The following is a 22,467-nucleotide window of genomic DNA, read 5'->3' on the forward strand; positions in this document are numbered from 1 at the left end:
ACAATTAACACATTGGAGTTCTGAAACTTGAGGAAACACCAGATACAATCAGTAATGAGCATTAATGACATTTGCTATTGATGATGTGAGCTATGTTAATGGTCAGATGGTAAACAGCAATACCTAATTATTTCTTCCAGGGCTTGGAGAGGTGATTGCTCTGGAGCTTTTGTTTGTCACAGGTGGAGAAAGCAAAGCTCAGCTGGGTGAAGGCACTGATGGCACAGCACAGCACCTCATACGCTTCGAGCCCCAAAACCCCCAGAGCACCAAGGAGAAGATCCTGGTCATAAGGAACCCCACGTAGGTAGCTGCTGTCAGAGTAATGCTCTGCACTGTGGGAGTGCTGCCAGGGATCTCATTTGTCATACTCTGCTCTCTCAAGCTGGAGAAACCTTCATGCCTTTGTTAAATTTTTGCAGAATCTTTGCTTCTTTTTGCTCCTTATTTGGTAATTAAAGTTCAAGGAATGTTGTACTTTGTTGAAGTGTTGTGGCAACCATTAGCCAAGGTCAATATATTTGCTTTAATAGAGGTAAATCTACAAAAAATTAATAAATATACATGGTTGCAGGAAATACTTACAGGGTGATCCAGGTTAGATTTATCTAATTTTAAATGTCTGCTATATATACTTGTGCAACTGAGATAAGCACTCTTTTCCTTTCATAGTGCAGGGAATAGATGCTTCCAAGCATACAATTCTGACTGGAACATCTCCCATAGAAAAGTCATAATACATCCTGGACTCCAGTGGATCAAAATGGGAGCCCAATGTAATTAACTCTCATTAAAACTCTCACATGGTTCCTGCTATTGAGTCCTTACAGATTTAAATATCAATTCAATTTGAAGTCAACTAATGTGTCCTTATGGACAATTACACCATAGTGAACATAGTGGCATCCTGATTTTGCTCAGAATCAATCAGACTTTAACAGAAATACACTCCTGCATGATTGCAGCAGATAGAGGCTGTAGACCATCAAAGCAGTGAGCAGGTCAGTGCTGGGTTTAGGACCATTAATCTAAATTGCTGTTTGCAAGCAGTGAATATCTGGAAGTTTATTTTTTGTTCTGGAAATCACACATGCATAATGCCAGAACAGGCTGATGTTTGAGTAAAGAAAGTGTGATTGGTGAACTGGATATTGTAAACTGACAAAGGATGTGCCTGTGCCAATTTCCACATTTTCTCTGTGCTATAATCACCACAGCACTCCCTGAACATCTGGTGTCAGCATTTGTATAAAACAAAGCTGGCCAGGCTGAGAGTAAACTCCATAGAAGCAGGAAGAAGAAATGTTCTTTCTGCTACAGAAAGTGATACCAGAAATTGTAAATGTCCAGTTTTATCAGTGATACTTTCAAATTCCAGTGTCCTTCCTTCCCCTTAGTAAGGCAGAATTTTTGAGGTCAGCATGAGCAAGATTCTCAAACCCATGAAGACATTCCATGGAATACACTTCTGCTGAAACAACCTGCTTAAGCAACCTTTTCTGGATTGCAGAGAGTGGGGTAGAGCCATGGCTATAATTTTAGATGGAGCCATTGTGTTTGCTGACATGTTAAGACCACATCTTTCATTTGGATTAAATTCAGAATGTGATGTAGGTCATCAGCAGTGATCCAAGGCAAATGTACTTGTGTCAGCAGGAATGGTCCTGATCATCCCAGATCTTTGAAAAAAGAATTGCAGAGTTTCTAAAACCTGGATTACATGACAAGTTCAAATAAGGCAAGAAAGTGTTAAGATATCTTATGGAATAAGATTTATGGAATTTATGGAATTTACTTTCACGTACTAGCATGTTCTTTATATGATTTATATACTCTGACTCTGTGATGCCTCAGCAACTTTGTGACTCACGAAAACTGGGAAGTCAAACCCCTGTAATCTGTAAAGAGAGGAATTTCCTACCTGGAAAAATAATCTGAACATTTTCTTAATATATTTTGCTCAAAAATATCTGATTTTTTAAATCATAGCTTTTCTGTTGTTTATTGACTTCTTTGCAGCAATCTAGAACTTCCCTTCTTCTGGCAGATAACAAAGCCTGATCTGAAACCATTAATACCAGAAGAAACTGCAGACTTTACAGAGGTCAAAAACAATCAAGACCCAGAGTCAGCCTTCTCCCTAAATCCCAAGCAGGGAGTTTTGCTTCCCTATGCAGATCATGAGTTTGTTCTCACTTATGCTCCACAGGAGGTATGGCTTGTGATTCCTTCCTATCCACAAACTCCAGCTGTGTATTTTTATTCAAGTCATAAAATCCTTGCTGTGCAACTTTTCTAAATTAAATTTAATTAGCTGGTACTATGCTCTGATAAACAGTGTTCAAAATGTAGAAAGTTACTGAAAGAAAACATGTTTTGACTGCAAAATGTGAGACAGTTTCTGATCTCATGTAATTTTGGAGATCTGACTGGACACAGTTAATTTTACACTGAAATTGTGGACACATCCTCATACTGCAGCTGTGCTGGCTGGTGAAGTTACCACCCTCACCCCTCTATCAGCTCCTCCACCAGCTCCTGACCCTTCCCCCTCTTCTTGCAGGATGTGCCTTGTACCTACTCCAGCCTAAATAAGTAGGTTAACAAACACTGATTATTTAAACTGTTTCCAGCTGTAGTTTTTTTTGGCCTGAAATGGGTTCTGTGAACAGCTGAGTGGTGAATTAAGGGGATAGTGGGAGCCTTTGGCAGAGAAATGCTGTGTGCAGCTGTGGGTAAGAGGGGTGCAAGGATGTTGGAATGCAGTTATCCCAGAGAATGCTGTTCTCTCAGTTTCTGCTCCCCTGTCCCTGGAAATAAGGAGCATGAGCTCACTGTATTTAGAGAAACCTGATCCAAAGAAAGCCCAAGAGTGGGAATGTCCCATGCAGTGTTGATTGACAGACATAAGAAATACCTCAAATTTGTATGGAAGAGAAACTACCTGGCTTTTAAAAAAGAAATAGTTCATAGAATATATATTCAATTAAAATATACATCAGAATCAGTATCTGTCTCCTAACAAATGAAGCTTTTTGCCTTCAGATTTAAGGCCTGCTTCTGTGTTTCTTTCCCCCCCTCCTCCATTAGAATACAGAAGGCTTTCTCTTCCCATGATGGAAAAGTCATGTTTCTTACTCAAGATCAGATTGATGGTCAATTAAGCTGAATACTCTGCAGCAGTTAGAAGAAACTTCTCAATTAGTACAGCAGTACTGAGCTTAATTTGGGGAGCCTTTGCAGATGCTTGTGTGTAGTATGCAATATACAGGGGAAATAATAACAGGCATGTCAAAAATGAGTATTTTTCTTGGAACCATACACCATGAGATCAGGATCTGGCTTAATGCTTTGCAGTCAAATATGTTTTCTTTTAGTAACTCCAGAGTTTGAATATTGTTTATCAGAGCTTAGTACTCTGATGATGATCATTTATCCTTTACATGTAAACCACTTTTCCATCTTTTTTTGATCTTCAACATAAATGATTACTTGACACTAAAATCCTTTTCTCCTTCATCTGTGCAGCTGAAGAGTTATCACAGTGTGCTGCAGATGGTAGTGAGGGACACCACAGAATCACCTTGGTAAGCTGAGAAACATTTCCCAGTAAGATATATGGCCACAATTTATCTGTGCTATTACATTAAGTTACTGGGATTTTTCTTCTTTCTGGTGATGATGGATTGACAAGTATAAAGAATATTATCTGTACAAGTAGTTGTGGTACAAAGATCATCTCTGATATCCTCTCCCATGCCTGGACACATGCCTGGCCCTAGCTTTTCCTCTCTTGGAAAAAGATAATACTGTCATTTTGTCTGCTTATTTTCCAGAGTTTCCTGCTGTTACTCTTTGTCACAGCAGTATGTCACTTATATACTTGTTCATGGACAGACTGGGACAACTAGAATATCTTAAAGAGTAATGAAGTTTTTAATTGGCTGAGCTAATTGCCCACAGGCAGTCTGTACTTGAGAAACTTGTGATGCTTATCAGTTTTGATCTGGCAATTAAAAGACAGGATCCAATTTAACAGAGGTTTAACATATTTAATGATTCTACCATATTTCATCCCAAAGTTTAGTAGAAGAGAGGATGCTTCAAAACATCCCAGAATGCAGAATAGAGGATGTAATAGCACTGAAAATAGAAGTTAAAGGCTCAACAGAACCATACAACCTTCTTCTGGAACCATATGCCATTATTATCCCTGGAGAAAATTTCATTGGTGTAAATGTCAAGAAAAAATTTAAGGTTTGTGTGCTTTTCACTTCACTGTTGTCTTGGGGTTTGTGTCACCAGATGTCATAGGTGTTATTAGAAGATATCAGACAGTCATTGTTATTTTGGTTTTCCTGAAATGTTTTCAAAGGAGGCCATGAATCCAGAAGGGTCTGCACTGAAATGCCCTACCCAGCCTGCTCAGCCCTTCACTCCAGGCAGCAGCCTTTGTTCCTTTTTCATCTCTTCAGTTTGATACCACAGAGTTTGACCCTTCTCAATGTTTTTTTGGGTCACTAACCTCTTGCTTATCACTTTGTCACTCCTGTAGTGTAAAAGTTTTCCAGCTGGGAGGAATAGTCAATGGATGATTAAATTAGTTCATAATTGAGGCACTGTTCATGCAAAGAACTACAGGAAGAGAAGAGCTACAAAAATCACACATGCTGCAGCTCACTAGATATTATTCTTTCCTGCAGGTTCTGGTAATTTCTCTTTGGCCATTGGGACAGAATGCTGCTGCAATTGTCCCCTCACACAGCATCCCCTTCACTACAAATCAGGATCCTTTTGATCTTAGATTCACTTGGGAAAAACAGGCCTGTTAGCAAAAGCCAGGCAGGAAGACATTTCCCAGTTAATGGTTTTCCCATTTTTTCTTAGAGATCCTGCTAATCAGCCTTTGGCTTTAAGATTTCTCTCCACAGAACTTATTTTTTTTTCAATTTAAGGCAGCCATTTCATACTTCCCAGAAACCCAGTATAACTACACATGTGATAGGTGTAATTAAGCCAGTTACTGATGATATAACAACATCCTTTGCAGTTTCCAATTGGTGTTTTTTAGTCTTAAAAAGATAAGAATTTGAACTGTGCTTAGGGATAATTGTACTTCAGAGAACAAAGTTATTTGCTGTAGTTAAGAAATAATGTTTTGACTAGATCTGAAGAGCAGGCCAAACATTTCAAGAGCTTGCATCTCCCTCACAAACAGAGTCTTTGGCAAAAAAAAAGGTGCACTCAAAAGATTTTCAGTTTATGTTTAGAAATTCTGTTGCATTTTTGAAAAATGGGGGGAAGTTTAAGAGTCTCAAATGTGATCATGTTCTTGGAATGAATTGTTCATGGATTCTCTTCAGGTTTGAGGGAATACCTTCACCTATGTGAAGGAGACACTGTTAAATAAATGGTGACTGAAAACCCAGTTTGCAGTGTATCAGTGCTCTCAGCAAATTGACTTGCTGCTCTGAGAAGTGCATTAATTGTCTCATTGATTTTAATTGTTTCAGCTGTGGAACAACAGCAAAACATTGATCAAGTACACATGGGAGAAAATCACAGACCGTGAGATCATCGAAGTTGAGCCTCGTACTGGTGTCATAGGTAAAGTTTCTGTGACTTGCAAGCAGTAATTAAGGAAAGAGACAGTAATTGATTATATCAGTTTATGACAGTCACAGAGCACTATAGTGCCAACTGAAAAATTAGCTGATCTCCAGCCCACTGGAGCCAGCAGGAAACTTAACTTAATTCCAGTAGCTTCATGCTTGAAGCAGGTGGTTTCTTACAAAAAAGTGAGACAGGAGCCTGGTGTTTTCTCTTCTAGATGTGAATAAATGCTGTGAATTTGTACTGGCAATTTCTGGGAGCAAGCCTGGGGTCATCAGCCGTAACCTGCCATGTCATGTTGAGCTGTGTCCAGAGCCAGTTATGCTGCATATTGAGGCTGCTTTTAAGGTAAGGAGCAGTTCAGTCTTGCAGGAGGATGAGCTGTGTGGCCTGGCCATTGTCCAAATAAAGCTTTTTTGCCTCTTAATGGCTGGAGGAATCTTAAGTGGTTACAAACAGGAGTTATTTTTGCTGTAGTGACTATTGAGTCAACGTTGATATTCCCATGACACATGGAATTTTTCTGCATTACACAGTGCATTTGCTTTCTGATATTCTCTGTGAAATCAAATGTTAATCCTAGCTAATGGCATGTTTCTTAATGAGGCAGTTTTGGCAGAGGTGTCCATTCTGATGTCTGTTTCCTGCTGTCCTAGGGTCCATTTCTTTGTATTGATGTTCCATCACTCCGGTTTGGTTTGACTAAGCAGGGTGAGACTGTGTCAAGAACCTTTGAGATAAATAATCTCTCTCAGGTGCCAGCACAGTGGAGGATGCAAGAAAGCCAAGTTTTTCTAGCTCAAAGGAATGAAGAGGTAAGTCAGTGCTACAGCTGACTGTAGTCCCTCCTTAGCTATTTTATTTCTTCTGCTTAGGAGTTGTATTATTCATTCCAGCTATCAGAAGTTCTAATTGTTGTAACTTCTTACAACTTCTTAAAACTAGTCCAGCACAGTTTCATAAGTGCATGAGTGCTTTTGAGATTGAATGCCTCTTTACAATTTTTCTCCATTTCCCTTCATTACAAATCCCCTGCCAGCCTGATCCAAAGAGACACAGAGTATTTCCTGAATGACAATTATTTCAGCTGCTGCTGCTACAAGTAAGAGTTCAAGGCTTTAGTTAGTGCTGAGACTGCTGAACACTCCTCCCACACACCCACATCAGCATCTTGGACAAGAATCTGAGCCCTCACTCCTCACTGATGCTCTTCCTGTGTCCACTCTCCCAACCCTCCTTCCTCACCCTTCTGTCCAAGAACCTTTCCCCCTCGTGGCACCTTGCTGCTGCCTGGGAGCAGGTGCTGCTGCTGAGGCTGATTGCTTCTCCTTCATGTTCCCTGTCAGTCCATGCACAGCTGACCCTGCTGTGCCCTTGGCTCTGACTGAAGCAAAGCCCTGCCTCCTAGTATAGCCAGGCTTTCACAAAGCTGCCACTGTGCTTCCTGACATCAACCCAGGTGGGACTCGAGGGGCAGAGAGAAGGAAACATCTGAGGAAAAATTGGACACTTGGAAACCCTAATTAGATTGTGTGGCTTCAACATTTTATCCTTGCTTTGCACATGTCAAAAAAATTTCTGTTCCCTCTCTCCTCTCCCAGGTATCCACCTTCACCATCCAGCCATCAGCTGGAGAAATTCCTCCTTTGGGTCTGTGCACAGTTTCAGTTCACTTCACATCACTGCAGTGCCAGCGTCTCCAGACAGTGCTGGAACTGGAGGTGGAAAATGGAGAAAGAAGGTAAGGAGCAAAAGCAGCATTTGTTTTGGTTTGTCCTGAGCTTCACATCTGGTTTTCACTTCAGGTAGTTTTCTCTCCTACAACAAAAATATGAACTCACAGTGGGGTTGTGTAACCTATCAATGAACTATCAAATTTCTAATATTGCTAAATAAACATAAACATCATTCTTCCCAGCATGGTGTTTTATGTCTAGCACATTTCATTAACAATAACAATAGACCATCTGTGTGTTTATTTCCAGTCATCTTCCTGTTTTTGTTGAAGTTCAGACCCCCCAAGTGTGCCTGATATCTAGTCATCTAGTATTCAATGAAATTTATACTGGAGTTCCTGTCAAAGCAACCAATAAACTTTTTAACCAGACACTGCTGCCAGCAAAGTACTTATGGGGAAAGGTAAATGCTCTTCTAATGAGTGAAGAATACAGCAGGGATGGAAGTTGCAATTTCTGTAGGAAATACAAATAATGGCTGTTCTTAAAAGCTTTTCTGATGTATCTTTTGAGTAGTCATTGCTGTTTTATTGGCTTGGGAGCAGAACTTCAGCTTTAGACCAACTTCTATTAAAAGATTAATTATTAATTTATGTCATTATGTTCTTACTGTCTGTGGATCCTTGGGAAAATGGATGAGCAGATGTGAGGGGTCATAGGATGTAAAGCTATCAGGGTATTAAACAAAGTACCATAGCAGTTTAGGGTTTGCACTTAATTTGGTAAAACAAAGAAATTTTGGTGCTCTTGAATTGAATCTGAATTCTGAATTGTGTCTGAATTCACATTCTGGCTGGGATTCACCTTACAGAGAGGAGCCCCAAATTTAGTGTCAGTAGTTAAGCTGTGTCTGAACTCTCTTTTCAGTCAATGGAAATTTGTCAGTGCCTTGGTCATTCAGATCTGGCATCCATCACATCTGACATCCAGGAATCTGCTCAATTGCCTACATAAAAGCACTCAGTGCCATTCCAGATGCCCAAGGGATCCTACCAGAGCATGTACATGGTATAGGATCTACAGGAAAACACTTTGGAGCATCTGCAGCCTGGGAGGAATATGTAGGGCATTTTTCCTGATGTGTGATGTTGATGTGTGAACAAATGAGTGGAAGCCCTGGGTGCATTCCATGCTGGTCACTTAGGGAAGGTGCCAACACCAGAATTGTGTCTCCCTCACCTCTGTAGTGGACAGAGGTGGGCACATCTGGGATCCTGCTCTGATATCAAATAGATTGGCTTCCCCCTGGAAAGGCCTGAGACTGTGAGAGGGATGGGAGTGACTCTGCTCCCAGCCCAGCAGCCTCAGCTGGGCACCTGAAGTTACTTGGAATGAATGTAGGCATGAGGATCTCATCTCCCATGGGGAATTGTAAAGCCAGTCTTGACATACTGTAGGTGTTGCTGCCTGAAAGTGTCCTAATCCTGAGAATAGCTTGGTGTTTTTAGAAGAGACAGTGTGAGGGAATCAGCATGAGCTGAGTGTCCTTTCTGTTTGGCAGCCCATTGGAAGGCAGGCAGCCTCCTGCTCCATCGTGGTGTCCCCTGCCAGTGGCACCTTAGGGCCAAATGAGGAGAGGGAATTCTGCATAGAGCTGTCAGCTAACACTGTGGTAAGTTTACAAACTGATGCACTTCTATAAAAACAGCAACACTGGCTTTTTCATCTCACCTCCACCTGGCAAAAGGAAGGAATTCTGTGTACAAAACCACATGCTCTTTTTCCCATAAAATATCTCTGAAGTGGCTTTGCTTTAGAGGTCCCACAGTTGAAGGCAAGAATTAAAGAAGTGTACATGGTGTGCAATTTCTTCCCTGTTTCTTTATATCTCAGCTGTTCCTGTTTTCTTCCTTTCTTGAAGTCCTGTACAATTGATCTTAATGCTTATCACTCTTCTTGGAGCATACAGATCCTCACTTTGGAATATCTGGAATGATATGGAGCAGAGTGGCATATACAGTGTATATTTGGTTTTCTGAATGCAGTTAGGCTCATAATATTTTGATATTTGAAAACTTAAAAGTGGCTGATGGGACTGAGAGTCTGCAAAATACAGGAGCAGAAATTCAGAGAAAGACTTTACAAGGGCATTCAAATAGCTGAGCTAAAGCAGCTAAACACAGGATGTTCCTATAGATATGGTGTCTTAGCTCCCATTACAGTCATTGGAGACTTGGGTTTCATTTATTTGCTTAAAAGTAGGTGTTCAGTACTATCAGAGTTATTATTTAAAATTATGTATCTGTGGCACTTGGGAACATGATTTAGTGATGGCCTTGGCAGTGCTGGATTAATGTTTGGACTCACTCATCTTAGAAGTCTTTTGCAACCTAAATGATTCTATGATTCAATACTTGGAGCATAGCAATTGAGTCAGAAATCAGTAATGGAGCAGTTTTAGGCTCACAGACAGCTGCAGGTACAAAGCTGAGAAAAAGCCACAAATTTTTACCTCAGTACTGCTTTCTAAGCAACTCTGATGCTGCAGAAAATGCACTGAAAACAGTTCAGTAAAACTTCTCACAATTCTATTGTTCTGGGTTCAATCCAGGGAAGTTTACACACTTTTTGAAAATAAATACCCTAAAGAGTCTGCCTTTCCTCTGTGATACATGCTTCTTTCACAAGGAAACTTGATTCTTTGCTTTTCAGGGTGAGCTGAAAGACCTCACACTTTGCTGTAGCATAGAAGACATGGCTGAACCCCTCTTCCTGAGCATTTCTGGAGAAGTGAAGGGACTACATGTCACATACTCAGTACCTTCTGGCAGTGGAATTGACAGGTAATATCTGACTGGTTTTTATTTCATTTTTCTGATACATAGAATGACGATTGTATTTTGGAACATGCTCATCTTTATATCTTTTCATATAAGTAAATATGTCTTTAATTTGGGAGACTGGCATGTCATACAGGGTAAAAATCTGACCCCAAATAAATCCTTATAGGGGTAGAAGTGAAAAAGTGAAAAGCAGAAAATGCCGATGGCAAAAATCATAGACTGCATGTTTCTTTTACACTGTGCATCACAACCACATGGCATATTGCACATTTTTAAATCACCTGAAATCATCTGTGGCATAAGAAAATAAGACCCATGTCTAAATACTACTGTTATTTTTTCTGGCAGTGATGAAGGACAAATGCCACAAAGCCCATGTGAGCTTCTTTTGGACTTTGGGTCTGAAGTTGCAGTCAAAGATGTTGTAAAGCATCAGCTGATTCTTACAAATCTCACTGCAATCAGTGCTCCATTCACACTGGAAGCTGAGTATTTTAGTGCCTGTTTGGTGCCTTCAGAACAAGGAGCCTGCCCGTGAGTCTTGCTGTTCTGCCTAATGACTCAAATATTAATTTAGGTCTGATTTAAACCTGAAATCAGATTTTTTTTTTTTTTCATACTCTCCAAGCTACCTGGTGAAAAAAAGGGGGCCTGTCACAGAGCATGCAGCCAGAAAAGTAAAGTCAGGTATGAAAATATCTCTTCAGTGGACAGAAGGTGAAAGCCAGCTGAATGCCAGCACTAAATGTGCCAGTCAGGCACACCTTCTCATTGTTGGAGTAGCTGGTGAAGTGTAAACTGTTAAATTACTTAATTCCTCTGTTCATTCCTGAGTTTGAAAGCCCACCTTGGATAAGCATTAAGTCAATCTTTCTCTTCCCCTTCTGCTTTTTTCTCCTTTCTCCTCCCTTTCTTTCTCTCTCTTCTTCATCTTTTTCTTGCAAACAACAGTATGAAACCAAGTTGGTGATTCTGGTGACAGTTCCCTCCCAGCACATGGGATGGATGACATGCAGAACGTTTGGCTCTTTCTCTCCCTCACAGTTTTCCAGTACCAGTGCAGCAAGTTTTTCTCCCTCAAACCCTTTACCATACCTTCCCCACTGTGGAAAGCTACAGCACAGCCCATCTGTCATTTCTGATGTGTTGTACTGAAAAATGATAATATTTACAGCCACATGAGACTGAGGGAGGGAGGAAATGGGAGCAAAAAGCTGTGAAGTGTGGATGTGTTTTCTGTATCCAAAATAAAACTTGCACATATTGGTACCTTGCCATAGAGTTTGGTATCTGTTCCACAGACAGAGCTTTTCAGCTGTTGAATTAGTGCTTAAGATTAGAAAAATGCTGTTCTGACAGATTCCATGCAGGCCTAGGTGACTCAGAATGTGGAAAGGCTTTGCTCTTTGTAATTAATTCTTTGCATGGGAGAGCACACAGAGGTAAACAGGCAGCTGCTAGTGGAACAAGAAACAGTCAACACAAATCCCAGCCTATTTTTCTCAGTTCTTTTCAAGTAACCAGTTAGTGCCTGGCATATCCCAAAGAGTTCTGGATCAGGTTGCTGGAAGGGTTGTCCTGCTGTAAAATATTCTGGGCAAGCACTAAGTCTAAACAACAGAGTAAGACCCGCTGCAGAAGGGAACTTGGGTAAAGTGGTATAAATGTGAGCTGAGCAAATAATCCCAGGGTTTCTAAATCAGTGAGGTTAAGCTGATAAAAGGCAACTAAAACCATGGTCCTGTGTATTCTTTGAAAGACTAACTTTGTTCCATTTCCTCAGAATTCATGAAATGCTTCTTTGCTCTGCTCCTTCAGAGTTTGCAGCAGCGTTGCTGTCCCAGGGGAAGGGAGCAGCTTTCCATATCCAACCTTCCAGAGGAACTCTGGAAGCTTTCCAGCAGCTCACCATAGAAATAGCAGCTTACAACAACATGTGGGGAGAGTACCAGGATAACCTTGTCTGTAAGGTAGGTGGGGGTTTGGTTCTACCATGGCAGATTTTACACCAATTGCATTTCCCAGATGCCTTTCTGTTAGAAATACTTTTTCAAGTTTTTTAAGACTTCTGTAAAAATTCAGGATGGATCTTGCTATACCACTACTTCCAATGACATGTAAAGAACAATTGTTTGGTTTTAGGGGGACATGTTTATTCTTTGTGAGGTTTTCATGTGCCTTGAAAATGGCTGGAGTAGTTTTGATTTATAACATCTGTTTGGGAGCTGGCCAGTGCACTGCTCTGCTCTACCAATACCATAGATTGTGTTGTGTAGAAAAGCAGCAGGAAAGCTGATAAATGCATGAGGTATTGCATTCTCCTGCTGAGAAGAGTTGTTGTTAGCATATAAATTAGAGGTTGTCAAAGGAAACTAGTCAAAAATATTTGAAAATCCAATCAGTTTGCAAAACATAATCTCATAACACAGAAAACTAAAGTGTTATCTTGATTCTAATAGCAAAACTTCATTTTAATAGGTTGGACACTTACAATGTAAATTAATTCCTATGCAAATGACTGTGAAAGGCTGTCCAATCTTCCTGCAGGTGACAGGACCAAAACCAGAGCCACCCATTGTCAGGTATAGTGCAAAATACTGTCAGACAAATCAGTGAATTAAATACCAATGGGCTGCAGCCAACACACACACCTGTTCCATCTTGTGATATAATGAGAAGGTCAGCAAAGTGTCAGTCAAAGCACAGTATCTGCTTCTAGAACATCAATACATTTTTCTCTGCCAAGACAATTAGAATATAATCTGCACTACAAGACTGCTGAAGTCTGCCAGCAGTCTCTGTCCTGGGCTTGCAGCTGCAGAATTTCACCCAATGCAGCCTCATCTGGCTCTGTGGAGATGGCAGCTGGCACATGGTGGCAATTCTCATCACCCACAGCTCATTTCTCCCTGGCCCTTTACCTGCACCAGGAGAGACACAGCCCTAAGATCAGTAGTGTCAGGGGAAGGTTTAAACCCTCTCATACAGCAAATAGTATCTGCACCTTGGGATGAGGGGTAAAGGTTGGTTTTTGGGGAACCCCAGCACTGCACGTGGTTACTCTGAAATATCTGAGACAACTGAAAAAAACTGGGGAAAAAAGGAAAAAGACAGATAAAATAAACCAATATTGTACTTCACAGTGTAGGCCATGCCTTACCTGAGAGCCACTCCAGTGCAGCCAGATCATTTCCACTTTTAAACAGCTCTGCAGTGATTTCAGACACTTCTGTGCTCTGCATGCACTGACAGCAAGGTTCCCTGTCCAGGTTTGGCACTCAAGTCTCAGGAGGGTCCCCTGTGCTTCGGAGGGTCCAGCTCAACAATCCCACTCCCTTTGGTAAGGATGGCTTTTGTACAGCAAACATGAATGCTTTCATTGTGTTCCTTATAGAAATAAAAGTAGAAGGACCCATTAACCTGTTAATTGACAGGCATACTTGTTCCCTAATGAAGATGTTTTTAGCAAAAAAAAAAAAATAGAGAATGACTCAATGTGTTGCCACTATGCAATTGCACATCCCATCTTGATGTAGCTGGGTTTTGCCTCATTGAAATGGTGGGAATTCAGGATTTTCCATCCTGTTTTTATGAATTTCTTACAACACTAAGCCTGGTCAATCAGATGTGCTACCTGCTTTTTACTGGCATCTTCTGGCTCTTCTGTTTAGTCTTGTTAGCTCTTGAGTGAAATTGTAAGCTTTTCAGAGCAAAGTCAATCACCTTTTTTTTTATAATTCTACTAGGTCTATTTGCTTAAACAAAATACTCATAATTTATTTTGATTATAGTTTAGGAAAGTGGCCAAACTATAGCAAGCTCTGAAATAATTTTCATTTACAGCAAACATGGGAAACCTAAGAGATACATTTTAATACAAATCCTGTTGCCAGACACAAATTTGTTACTTGATATTCTGGTACCAGCTAAGCCATGAGCCCTCTCACTGCCTGGAAGTAATTGTCCTTTTTTCCTTTCCCATTCAGACATCCGCCTGGACTTGGAAGTTTACAACCAAGAGCCAGATGATGAAAAGCTGGTGGACCTGTTGGTGCTCTTTGGAGACCCTTTTCCTCCTGTGGACATGGCTGGAAATGAGGCTGCATCAAGTGGTAGCACCTCAGAGTCAGAGGTGGTGTTAAAGCTGGATCCAGCTGCCATTCCCTGTGGGAGCGTTTATCCAGCTCTGGAAAGCACAGATGAGGTCAGCTCTTAGGAAGTTTCTTATACTGCTGCTGAGATACATGATGGGATTTTTGGCATGAAGGGTTGAAAACAATAACAGGAGATAGAACTTGTAACTAAGAGATGGATTGTTAAAAGAAATGTCAGCTCCTCTCCCAGTCAAACACACAATATGTGGGTAGGTGGCTTTGGGGATCAACAATCTGTTTCCAGAGAGAGCTATAAGCAATTAGCTCTCCTTAAAAGTGTTAAAAAAGCTAAAAAAAATACTATTTAAAATACTGTCCCTGACAAACTATTGTCATTATTACATGAAAGAATTAAAATAACTAAAACTCCTTAATTTGGCTCTGCTTTTCTCGTGGGTGCTTTCTGGTGTCAACATGTGTTGTAGTCAAGGAGCAGAACCTACCCTGCAAATTTCAAATTGCTGCTAATGATATGGAGGCATTTATCCCAGTGCTAAAATTGGATTGGTTCTGTTAGAATAAGGTAACATTATTACACATGAGGTTTGATTATAATGTGGCAATCTAGTGTCTTGAGGGGCTGGGAGTGACAGGGAGAAGGTATCCCCCAGGATATTGTATATTTTTCTGGCAAAAGCTTCACACAAAAGATATTAAGATCACATTTTCTCTGCTTCAGCTCAGCATGCACAGTTGTTCTGAACACAGCTCTAACCTTTCTTGTGCACAAAGGGAACAGTATTGCCCCAGAGTGCTGCTTTGTGGCCAGAGGTGTCATGATTGGGTAGAACTGGACCCAGGCATACACATTTTCCAAGGAATTCAGGAGCAGTTTCAGGAGAGCTACTCTGTGGATGAGAAAATCAATGTACAGGACACATCCACGTGTCCAGCCCTTGTGCCAGAAAGAAACTGGAGCTGGCCATGCTTCCTGAGCAGTTCCCTGTGCACATCACTCACATTCCTCCCTTGCAGTGTAACAGTTTTAACCATTCCCCACCCCTGTGTCTCTGCAGCCTCCAGGTTCTGACAGCAAAGATCTGGAAATCAGCAGTCAGGAGTCTGCAGGAGAGAAAAATATCTCTGTACTCATCCGACCTCATGAGGGAGTGCCTGCAGACAGCCCCTACTCCATTGCTCCAAGGCAGATTGTAAGCTTTTACATTTTCTTTGGCCTTAGATTTAGCACATTTTCTGCAGGGCAGAGGAGATAGAGAAGGAGAAGGAGGTAGCTTTGAGTTTGGTTTGAGGTAAACTATTAAACAGTGAAAGGAAGGCTTTGGAGATGATCATGAGAGGAGTTTGCAATGTCTACATCTGAGCAGTGACCTGATGACTGAAGTGTTAGTTGTACACTAGAGTGACATCTCTGCTCTTCTCACTTGGGCTGGCATGGTGAAATGTGGGAGCCATGTGGAAACATGCAGAGCTGGAAACCAGGCTGCTGGAAAGGGGTGCTCTGTAGATAACTCATGGGATAAACCATTGTAACCCACAGTGCTTCACAAGTGAGTTGTGCAAATACAGGCCACAGTGTCACAATCCCTTAGGAATATCATAAAGACAGCACTAGAAAGATCTAGCTGTGAGTGACAGGGCTGCCCAAAACATCAGTGTGCCAATTTTATTCTTAAATATTTTTTTTGCTAAAGGGTTTCAGTTACAAGTTAAAATGAGCTAAAGATTACATAAAAGGAATGATGACAGAAATGAAGCTGCAGTCAGCTCTGAGATGGCCAAGGCTGAAAAAGGTCAGACAAACAAGTGCCTCACTGTGGAGGCAGCTTTTGTGGGGTGTAGCCAGCAGCAGTACCAGGATTTAACTTGCACAATTCACCTAAAGAAATAATATAATCTAGTCAACCTGTAAATCCCAGAAAATCCACTGCAGCTGGCTAGTGCATGTGATTACATTCCCTGCTGTCATGTAAAATTAAAAAATAGCCAAGACTAAACTGAACTGTAAAATACTCTTAGTTCACACTTGTAACTCTTCAAAAAATGTTTCATATATGTAAGTTGTGGAATAATCACCTGAGGTAGCCAGGGAGTAAGAGTGGGCAGAACTGGGTATTTTTAAAATCAAACAGATGTGTACATGTTTGTGCACTTAGACAGTTGGTCAGTGATCGTGTTTAAACTCTGTTGATGCTAAAAAATGGCCACAGTGATATTTGCAGTTGAAGTAATTGTCAGTTTGGCTGTCACATGTTGGCATTTTCGTGCAAGCCTGAGCCCGTGCCCGGGGGATTGCATGCTGCTTGTGCAACTCCGTTTTGGCAGCTGAGTCCCGAGGTTCTTGTGCAATCCCCGGCGGCTCCGTGCACTGAACGCTCTCTCCCGGCCGCAGGTGCTTCCAGGAGGTGGCAGCAGCGATGTTTTCATCTCCTTCACCCCGCTCGTCATCCCGGACACCGAGGCTGAGCTGTGCTGTGACGCGCTGCTGCTGGGCTTCATGAGCCTGGACAGCAAGGTAAACTGACAGCCACGGCAAGGCCAAAGGGGAATAGAATTTCCCTTCCTGTAATTTATGTACAGGCTGCTGTTACCTGGCCAGTCTGTGTAAACAGTCCTGTTCCTGCTAGCCTGTACATCCTTCCTTAACCAGGGTTGTTCATCTGTTGCATTTCTCTTGGAGCTTGGAAGCATTCTGGGATGGGAATGTCACCATCTTCTTTTGTCTGGGCAGCAGACCCCAGACAAAAGCCCAGGGGTTTGAAATGCTATCACAACATCAGGTTTTATTGCTAACAATAGTTAACAATGGAAGTGAGACTCAGGACTGCTGAGTCCTGTTCCTGGCTCTGCATCCACCTTCCTGTGTGAATTTGGACAGCATATCTCTCCTCTGGGAAACTTCCTCTTCAACAACTGCTGATGTGAGGCTTGATCAGGGTTTTATGAATGGCTCAGTGATTCTCTGACATTAATTGTTGCAAAGGTGCAAGGTAACCTGAATGAATGCTAATAGAATGTTCAATAAAAACAACCCTAATAATCCTTATTCCTGAAGAAAGAACTGTAGAATAATAGAGTCCTGGAATGCTATCTGTTGGAAAGGACCATCTAGCTCCACCCCCCTGCCATGGGCAGCAATGTCTTTAACCAGAAAAAGTTGCTCCACACTCCATCCAGCCTGGCCTTGAATGGTTCCAGAGATGGGCATCCACAGATTCTCTGGGGAACCTGTTCCAGGGCCTCACCACCCTCAGAGTGAAGAATTTCTTCCCAACATCTGATCTAAACCTGCCCTGCACCTGTACCTCCCACAGCCATTCAGAGTCCAGCTACTGCTCGGCCTCTGCTGTTCCATCATGCCCTACAAACAGGCACTACATTGCCAAGCAGAATCCTGTTTTGGCTGGCAGCCTGTGGGGCTCCAAGCAGCATTTCAGGTTCAGTGCTCCCATTTCCCAGAGGATTTGTGTTTCCATCTTGTTGGCAGCTGGCAAGGGGGGTGCCCGGCAAGGTGCGGCGCAGCCACGGCTACGAAGCTCCAGCGCTCCGAGTGCACCTGGAGGCTGTCCTGAGACATCCCCTGTAAGTGCCACAGTCACAGCTGCCACCCTCATGGCAGGGGTCAGCCTGGGACAGGGATGTGACCAGCCCTGCTTCTTCACACTCAGGTTGGAAGTGGAGATGGATCACGACAGAGGAATGGTGTTTTATTCAGTGGCGAGTGATCTCCTACCTGCCAAGCCTTTCTTTGGAGTGAGTATTTCCCACACTGATGTATTTGGCTGCTTTGTGTTGCTGTGCTGCTGGGAGAATTCAGAGCTGTGTGCATATGGCTGTGAAAATGCTTCCTAATCACCAGTAGCCTAATTTTCTATATTGCACATAACAAGAGAGGGAAAAAAAAAGAAAAGCATACAAGCACTTATTAGCCAGGAATAAGAAAATCTGATCTCAGATAATGCCTATTTTATTCAATTTTTTCTTTCATTGTAGGGGACTTTGTAAGTAGAAAAATAAGTTCTGATTTTCAGGACATAAAGGTCTAAAAGCAAAATGAGTCACTTCAGTTTTGTGACCCTTGGCATTTGAAAACTTCGACTTTATTATGTTACTTTTATTTTGGTTTTTCACTCAAAAAATGTTGAGTAACACAGGTAGAAAATAGTTGGCTTGCTTTGGGGTAAAATCCTTCAGATCCCTGCTGGTACTCCATGACCAAACAGAGCAACACAGACCTCTCCAGGGAGTTAAAACTGACCAGTTCTGAATCATTTCTCCTCCAGGTTTTGACAGATGCAGTAATTACTCAGAGTTTGAAACTCATGAATTGTACCAAGGTTCGGCTGTACTTCAGGCTCTTTCTGTCTACACCCTCTATGCCCTTCAGCCTCTCCAGCTCAGATCCCAAAAAGAGCACTGAAACATCCCACAGCAAGAAGGAGGAAAGGAAACAGCAACTGCAACATTTACTTTACCCACAGCAAAACATGCTGGTAGGCTCAAAAATAATAATCCTGTGCCAGATTAGAGAGTTTAGTAATTGGTGTGTTAGTGTGGCCCAGAGGAACCACAGAAAAACACAACTGGCATAGAAATCTCCCAGTTTCAGGGGAAATAGTGTTGTATTAGCAAATGCTAATTACTGCCATTTTGCCTGCTACATTGCAGGTGCAGATTTTTTTTTTCCTGCAAATAATCTTTTTCTGTTCCTGATGTGCTTTTCCCATCAACTCTGACCTGTTGCAAACTCCTGCAGAAAACCCTGTGGGTTTGCAGCTCACTTAAATCAATAGCTATATATATGTTAGACAAATTAAAAGATTTCCAAGGACTGCAGTCTTCCCTCATTTCCTTAAATTAGATGCAGGCAGTGCAAGGAGAGGAAAATTTGATTAGTTTTGGGTGTACAAATTACATTAAAGGAAATGAAGTCCCAGAGTAGAGAATTAGGTAACCTGCAAAGAATGAGTAACTGTTGCATTTTTGAAGTGTGCTTCTCATTTTGCTGTGTTCATTTTGGCATGGAGACACTCACATCTCAATTCTGCATGTGGGGGAAGAAGGAGGATTTAGATGTCTAAGACAGCTTTGGGAACGTGGTATTTGTGCCCTCAGGAACTCAAAACCTTTGGCTTGCTAGAGACTGTTCCTCCCCTGTGGTTCAGAGATCAGCTGTTCACCTTTACACTCCATCTCTGTCTACTGGATTCATAGGAAATAGCTGTGGTTTTTTCTTTAATTGTATTGCTTTGTTCCAGTGGGAATTTGGCTGCTGGCATGACACCTTTGGGTTCCAGTGGGAAAATGTGTGCATGGGCCTTTGTGTATTTTGGATTTCCTGTACACAGTTGTCATCTTATGTGATGGTCATCAGAATTTCTCTTCCCACAGGTGCAAGTGTCATTCCACACAAATCTGGAGTTACTCAGGTATCAGCATTTGCCAGAGACCCAGCTGCTTCCTGGATGCCAAGTGCTCCAGCTGGAGAGTGGAGAGAGAAAGCTGAAGTTTCATCAAAATCTGGTCATTGAGCACAGTAACTGCACTACCCAGGTAAGGTCAGACAGGGTCTCTGGGCCCTGGGAAAGGGCTGTTTCAGCAGCATCTCTGACTTGGATTAGGATTTACTCAGCCTTGAATTACAGGTGGGAGTCACACCCTGGTGCCCCAGCTCTGCATGGCAGCCTGGGTGACACTCAAAGGGCCACACACCCAACCTCAGGATGACTCTGAGACAGGGGGCAGGGCTGTCTCAGGGAACAAGCCATGCCTGAGTCACCAGGCAATGCCTCCTGCAGCAACCAAGGGCTTCTGGAAAGGCTCCTGAGTCCATTGAGCTCCTGCAGTGTGGTCAAAGCCCAGGTGCATGTAAAGACTGATCCCTTCCAGTCAGAAATCTATAACCCCCTTCAGCCTGCAGCACACTGCAGGCACTTCTATTTTCTTTTCACCCAGGTATTTCTGAGGCATGACCTGTGTAAGACTGAGCACCATACCTAAGATACAGTCAAGTGAATCATAACCTTGGGCAATCTGCACAAACTGAATGACTCACAGTGGGCCATACACAGTCCTGAGGGACCAGAAGATGCTGTAATGTCTGCAGCTCCACAGAAAACCCTAAAAACAAATGAGAATGTTCACTCTGTGTTACTTCATTAAGACCACAGTGTCTGGTTTGAAAACCTGCCCCAAGAAAGTAACACACAAGCAACAGCTTATTCACTCAAGGCTGTAGAATGAGAATTTACTCTAGTGTGAAAGAACACAGAACAATGATTCTTGATTCAGTGGCTGGGGTTAAGAATGATCCAGCTAGAGCAGGAATTACTAAAACTCTATAAAACTGAGGTGGGTTTTATTCTCTTTTCCCTTTCCCCTGTTTTGCAGCTGGTCCCAGTGACTGCCTACCTCACTGTTCCAGTCCTGGAGCTCTCCTGTGACAGGGTTGATTTCCAGACCTGCTTTGTTGCACAGACCAAGACAGAACATGTCTTCCTGTATAACAGGAGTGGCTGCAGAAGCTACTGGACTGCTTTGCTGGGTATTTGGTTTTGCAATTGATTTCCTTATGACAGAGTTTCACTAAGACTGCATGCACTCACTCAATATAGGGGCAATATGTGATGATCCTGGGTGCAAACATGGTCTGCTTTTGTTCTCACTGATGTGGGCTTTTTCCTTCCTCTCTTTCCCCTCCCTTTTTTGACATTATTGTACCACTACTGATTTCAGCAGTTACTCCACATCTAACCAAAAGACTGAGTCTCAGCCCTCAGAATTCTTGGACATGCTCTGCTCATTTATAAATCAGTCCTGAGGGGCAACAAGAACCAGCAGCTCCTCATGGGTTGTTTGAGCATGAGCCTAATGCTGTTAATAATAGATGTTAATAACAGATTCCAGAGGAAAGAAGATCAGGGCCTTATTATTTCAATGTGGAGACCACTGATCACTGCCCTTGATTAGAAGATGAAAACAGTCTGGGCACATGCACAGAAACCCTGACAGTGTGAGACATGATGTGTTAGTTGCTCAGCATTGCCATGAGTGCTACTTGCTGGACACAGTTAGAGGGTGTTCTGTGGCTTTGTTTGACATTTGCCCCTTCCACTGCAGATGAACAGAAAAGCCCTAAAACCATGCAAGTATTTTCCATCTTCCCAACCAAAGGCATTTTGGAGGCACGTGAAGGGGAGGCACCTACCAGAGAGATTCTGCAGATCAGCTTTGCTGCAAGGTACAGTTAACTGTGACTGGAATTGTGCTCTCCACAGAGAGCTGGGCTTGTTCAGCCTGGAGAAGGCTCTGGGGAGCCTCAGAGCCCCTTGCAGTGCCTAAAGGGGATCCAGGAGAGCTGCAGAGGGACTTGGGACAAAGGCCTGGAGTGATGGGAAAGGGGGAATGACTTCACACTGCCAGAGGGCAGGGTTAGATGAGAAAGAACTTCTGCACTGTGAGGGTGGTGAGGCCCTGGCACAGCTGCCCAGAGAAGCTGTGGCTGCCCCATCTCTAGAACTGTTTAAGGCCAGGCTGGATGAGGCTTTGAGCAACTTGTTCTAGTGGAAGGTTTTCCTGCAGGGGCTTGGAAGAAGATGAGGTTTGCTGCCTTTTCCAACCCAAAACATTTCATGATTATATGATGACCAAAAGACTTTAATTTCTTTGTTCTGATTCGGGAGATGCAACTCATGTAAAAAAAAAAATCATTTTTCATTACAAAGTATTTTTTGAGGTTATCACATGGTGGCAGCAAGTTAAAATAAGTCTATCCAATGATTTCAGTGAGCTCTGAAAACTGCTGACAGGGAAATTTCAAGCAAACTATAGGTGAGTTATTGCCATAATTCCCATCTCCTTGGAACACAATCCAGTGCTTTCCATCAGTGGAGCCACTGATACTGCAGTGGGATGGAGCCTTGAGCAGCTGCACTAAACTGTCCCTACTTAGAGGAGCATGGTGGTCCAGAAGCCTCCCCAGGGTCCTGACTGCCTATATTTTTCTGGAATTCTGCTGAATATGCCTGAAGCACTTCTTTTTATCTGACAAATGCACTAATCAGCATGGCTGAAAATGCCTGGAAATACCAGAAAGCAAAGATGTTTCTGTTTAGCAACCAGCTCATCTGTGGGGCTCCATAGAATGAATTCCCAACACAGCAGAGTGTGGGATCAGTGTGGCAGTAGGAGATAATTACATGCAAGGTGTGAGGTGATTTTAAT

General features: G+C 42.4%; 1 protein-coding gene across 1 annotated transcript in view; it reads left to right on the plus strand.

The window, feature by feature from the left end:
- Positions 1–22,467, plus strand: part of DLEC1 (DLEC1 cilia and flagella associated protein) — a 33,255-nt gene that overhangs the window by 9,644 nt on the left and 1,144 nt on the right. The window contains exons 13-37 of the mRNA XM_054644375.2: positions 141–303; positions 2,020–2,212; positions 3,529–3,587; positions 4,083–4,257; positions 5,514–5,607; positions 5,831–5,961; positions 6,270–6,428; positions 7,215–7,354; positions 7,599–7,752; positions 8,851–8,961; positions 10,002–10,132; positions 10,481–10,666; positions 10,761–10,819; positions 11,951–12,102; positions 12,611–12,714; positions 13,402–13,472; positions 14,119–14,336; positions 15,303–15,437; positions 16,637–16,759; positions 17,732–17,826; positions 17,913–17,997; positions 18,528–18,737; positions 19,636–19,797; positions 20,635–20,788; positions 21,364–21,484. Coding sequence (XP_054500350.2) covers positions 141–303; positions 2,020–2,212; positions 3,529–3,587; positions 4,083–4,257; positions 5,514–5,607; positions 5,831–5,961; positions 6,270–6,428; positions 7,215–7,354; positions 7,599–7,752; positions 8,851–8,961; positions 10,002–10,132; positions 10,481–10,666; positions 10,761–10,819; positions 11,951–12,102; positions 12,611–12,714; positions 13,402–13,472; positions 14,119–14,336; positions 15,303–15,437; positions 16,637–16,759; positions 17,732–17,826; positions 17,913–17,997; positions 18,528–18,737; positions 19,636–19,797; positions 20,635–20,788; positions 21,364–21,484 — 3,385 coding nt within the window. The remainder of the gene's footprint in view (positions 1–140; positions 304–2,019; positions 2,213–3,528; positions 3,588–4,082; positions 4,258–5,513; positions 5,608–5,830; positions 5,962–6,269; positions 6,429–7,214; positions 7,355–7,598; positions 7,753–8,850; positions 8,962–10,001; positions 10,133–10,480; positions 10,667–10,760; positions 10,820–11,950; positions 12,103–12,610; positions 12,715–13,401; positions 13,473–14,118; positions 14,337–15,302; positions 15,438–16,636; positions 16,760–17,731; positions 17,827–17,912; positions 17,998–18,527; positions 18,738–19,635; positions 19,798–20,634; positions 20,789–21,363; positions 21,485–22,467) is intronic.

Source organism: Agelaius phoeniceus, chromosome 1 (genome assembly GCF_051311805.1).
Source record: "Agelaius phoeniceus isolate bAgePho1 chromosome 1, bAgePho1.hap1, whole genome shotgun sequence".
NCBI lineage: Eukaryota > Metazoa > Chordata > Aves > Passeriformes > Icteridae > Agelaius > Agelaius phoeniceus.